Here is a 3,737-nt window from a genome sequence, read left to right as displayed (position 1 = left end):
CTTTACATTCATTTATTACATAACCGACAAGGGTTTACGTGATTAATCACTAAGCGCCGCATTTTGATACATTTTTGTGTGTATTTGACCGTTTAGGCGCTAAAAGATGACTTTACATGTCCGTGTTGTGTTCCGTCTCTGAGCGCATCCACAGTAATCTTCCCGAGGAAGAGCAAGTTCTTTCACGCTTTTAAAAACATAAATCAATCTAATCAACTTAAATAAATCAAGCACGTCCCGTTTTGCAAAAGTCTCTTTACATGATTTTACTGATTATGGAGGAACGAAAGAGCACCGCTGGAAAGGGGGCGGAATGGGGCGCAATAATCGTTTTATCTCGATTACTGTATTTTCATAATCGTTGGAGGCCGAAATCGAAACTGAATTTCGATTAATTGCACAGCCCTAATATTCAGTATAAATCCTACAAAGGATATTTCACCCAAAAAATAAATTGTCATTGTTTTACTCACCCTCATGTCATTCCAAACCTGTCTGACTTTAATTCTTTTGTGAAACACAAAAAGAGAAATGTTGAAGACTTGCTCCTTGAGGCTAGAGCTTCTAAGCTTCACAAAGGACACAAAAGTATCATAATAGTTGTCCATATAACTTGTACACAGCATTCTTAAGTTTATACTTGCTTTCAAAAGTTTTAGGCTCAGTAAGATTTTGTAAAATAAATACTATAAAATTAATGCAGTAAAGACTTTTAGAATGTTACAAAAATTCCATTTGAAAAACTTTGTATTCTTGAAAGAATTCTGGGGAAAAAAATCACCATTTACACAAAAATATTAAGCAGCACAGATGTTTTCAACATCAATAATAATAATAATAAAAGTGTTTCTTGAACACCAACTTAGCATATTAGAATGATTTCTGAAGGGTCCTGGAACACTGAAAACTGGACTAATGATTGCAAAACATTTACATTTTAATATCTATTAAAATAGAACAGTTATTTTAATATTTCACAATATTACTATTTTTACTGTATTTTTTTACATTCATTCTTCATTACCCTAAACTTTTGAACAGTAGTATATCATATTTTACTAATAATCTTCTCTTCTAGTGGGCTGTGAATGTTATAATCAGACCATTGAGTTGAGAACCGGAGAACCGCCAACTGGATCAATGAATGAATCGAAATGACTCAATTTATTCACAAATTGGCCTTTTTTTTTTTTGCCTCAAATCTCAGTTCACTTTTATTATATTAAAAAGAGTGTCCAGGATATTCCCCATCAGTGTTGCACAAAAATTCAGGTTGATATAACGGTGAGTAAATAATCATGGAATTTAATTTTTTTTAGTTTTATTTCTTTTAGGTTAAACACTATCAGCTATATTTGTACATCTTATGTTATATCTATTTCTCAAACCTCAAAGAACGCATTAAATTTGAAGGTCGTCAATATGTTCTTATTAATGTCAGGGAAATTTCACATCTCATTTAAAATGTTCACTAACATGATGACCTGTTTTTAGATGTTGTTTGATGATCAGTTCCTCTTGCTTTTGTGTTCTCCATAACCACAAAGTCAAATGTCCTCCCAGTCGATACCATTTCTCCCTCTGCTGGCAGAACTTCCCTTTAATCCCTTGCTCTTTTTTTCTTTGCTTTTCATTATCAAACGCAAGCCCGCACACACACACTCACTTTGCACTTTGACCTCTGCTTTAAGGAATGATAGGAATCCGTCTGCGTCTATGCTGATCTGCTTTGCAAGCTTGTTTATAAAGTGGAGGGGAGAGAAGTGCTATGGAGGGAGGGTCCCATGTGAGAGAGGGAGAGGGGGTGGAGAGAGTTGCAGGAGGAGGAGTGGAGGAAAAAAGAAGGGCTGTTGGCATGAGATCCACTCAAAGAAGAGGGAGAGAGGAGTTTGGTAACATTGGCTTGGAAGGTGGAAGGAAGCATGAGATCGACATTAGGTGACAGGAAAGGGGTTCTTTGAAACCGAAAGGAAAAGCGAAAGGTTTGGGGGAAACTGGATTGCCGCTGCTGTCCACTGGGGTGCACCTGGGCAGGAGCTGCAAAGGGAGGCCCTTTGGGGTCTGGAGCATGGGACAGACGTTCCCTCTAGAGACTGCACCTCAAAACTCCTGCGCACACTTAGGTGAGTTAAGAAAAAGGCCTATGGACGTAGCATTTTAAGACATCGTATGCACACTTCAGGCATGAAGGTAGTTCCTAAAAATAGGCAAATTAATCAAGCTGCTGCATTGCATATAGGCTGTCCTTTTTGGACAATGCAATCCCAAAATGCACTGCGAAAAGCTCAGTAAAAAACAAAAACAAACAAACAAAGAGCACACTGCATAATGATCTTCCAGTACAATGTGTTCTTTGAGGTTTGCGAAGTAGATATAAGATAAAAGAGGTAAAATCATGACAGAAAGGAAACCTTAATTTGTGAACATTTATTTATTTATTTTTTTGGAGGAATTTTAATGAATTCACTGATCCAGTTCACAAAACTGTTGATTTTGTACTGATTCAGAGTCAAAGTCACTAACCGAGTAGTCTGATCACAGTGGTTAGGGAAGATTATTAGTAAAAAATGATTTACAGGCTCAGTATGACTTTGTTTTTCTAAGAAATCTTTTATGCTCATTAACTCAACAACATGCTAATGGCAATCTCTATGCAAAGTTTTGAGGTTCCAAGGCAGTCAAGAAACTCTCTTAGAAAGCAGATGCCAATGTAGGCAGCAAGCAGTGAGGCGGCTTGCTAGGTTTTAGAAGCGTTAATCTCAGCAAGCATTACCTCAGCTTGACTTCAACACAGCAGGAACTGGTTATGACTCAGCAGTGGGTCTCAACTGTGAGTGCAAGGAAACCAGACATGGAGACGAGCGGGAGAGCGGTGGGGGTCTTTGAGTATCTGTGCAGAAATTCTTAAGCATTCTGTCTTTTTTGGTCCTCATTACTGAACTCGCATGATTTCACATTGCGTGTGAAGTTACAGGATCTGTACCTTTTTGTCAGCTGTGATTATTAACCGAGCTGACTGGTGGTTATTCTTTGTTCTTCCCTTTGTAGCAGATCATTATTGTTAATTTTTAATATAATTTTTGCTTTTGGAATGGTTACTGTACTTTAATTCAGGAGGCAAAGTCAGCACTTTGAAACCCAAACTGTTTGTCCATGTTTTTGGTCACTAGCTTCTTTTTTTTTCGATTAAAGTGCTGTTGAGCTAGTCTCAAAATGCCATGTATCTTGCTTTACATCGGGTCTTCAGCTGTCAACATTCCTCTGTTTTGTGGAGAAAAGGCTGAAGTCTGAATCCCGATGATCTTTGTACTGTTTCCCCCAGTGCAGGGTGTGAAACGCCACCGATAGTGATGACAAACAAGGAGACAAAGCGCAGCTGACATTCAGTTACTGCACAGAGGAAGCTATCAAACAGCACGGCAAGGTTTCATGTCACAATATAGGCTTCTTTGTTCTCTCAGTAGACTCTGCTCACTGTTGCCTCTGCCTCTGTATTTGTTTGCAGTGGTTTCTCCTTGCGGCAAAATGTCAATTCGCTGGAAGCATCTGAAACTTTTTATCTCTTACATGTCCAATTGGAGCCTCAGAAAAAACTGTTCTAAATTGTGATGTCACAATTTTGTCCAACAACCATATAGCATAATTTTAATTAATATGTTTAAATCACAATTTTATATTGTTATTTTTATTATTATGTACTATTTTAAATGTATTTATTAAGTAATTAATAATAATGA

At 37.4% G+C, this 3,737-nt stretch overlaps 1 protein-coding gene across 1 annotated transcript in view; it reads left to right on the top strand.

The window, feature by feature from the left end:
* Positions 1–1,858: 1,858 nt before the first annotated feature.
* Positions 1,859–3,737, top strand: part of LOC107704841 (phosphatase and actin regulator 4B-like) — a 38,076-nt gene continuing 36,197 nt past the window's right edge. The window contains exon 1 of the mRNA XM_016507863.1: positions 1,859–2,123. Coding sequence (XP_016363349.1) covers positions 2,069–2,123 — 55 coding nt within the window. The 5' untranslated portion in view covers positions 1,859–2,068. The remainder of the gene's footprint in view (positions 2,124–3,737) is intronic.

The sequence above is a fragment of the Sinocyclocheilus anshuiensis genome, unplaced genomic scaffold (assembly GCF_001515605.1).
Source record: "Sinocyclocheilus anshuiensis isolate Anshui unplaced genomic scaffold, SAMN03320099.WGS_v1.1 scaffold702, whole genome shotgun sequence".
NCBI classification, from domain to species: Eukaryota; Metazoa; Chordata; class Actinopteri; order Cypriniformes; family Cyprinidae; genus Sinocyclocheilus; species Sinocyclocheilus anshuiensis.
The sequence above is the reverse complement of the archived record's forward strand: the minus strand, read 5'-3'. Positions and strand labels throughout refer to the sequence as shown.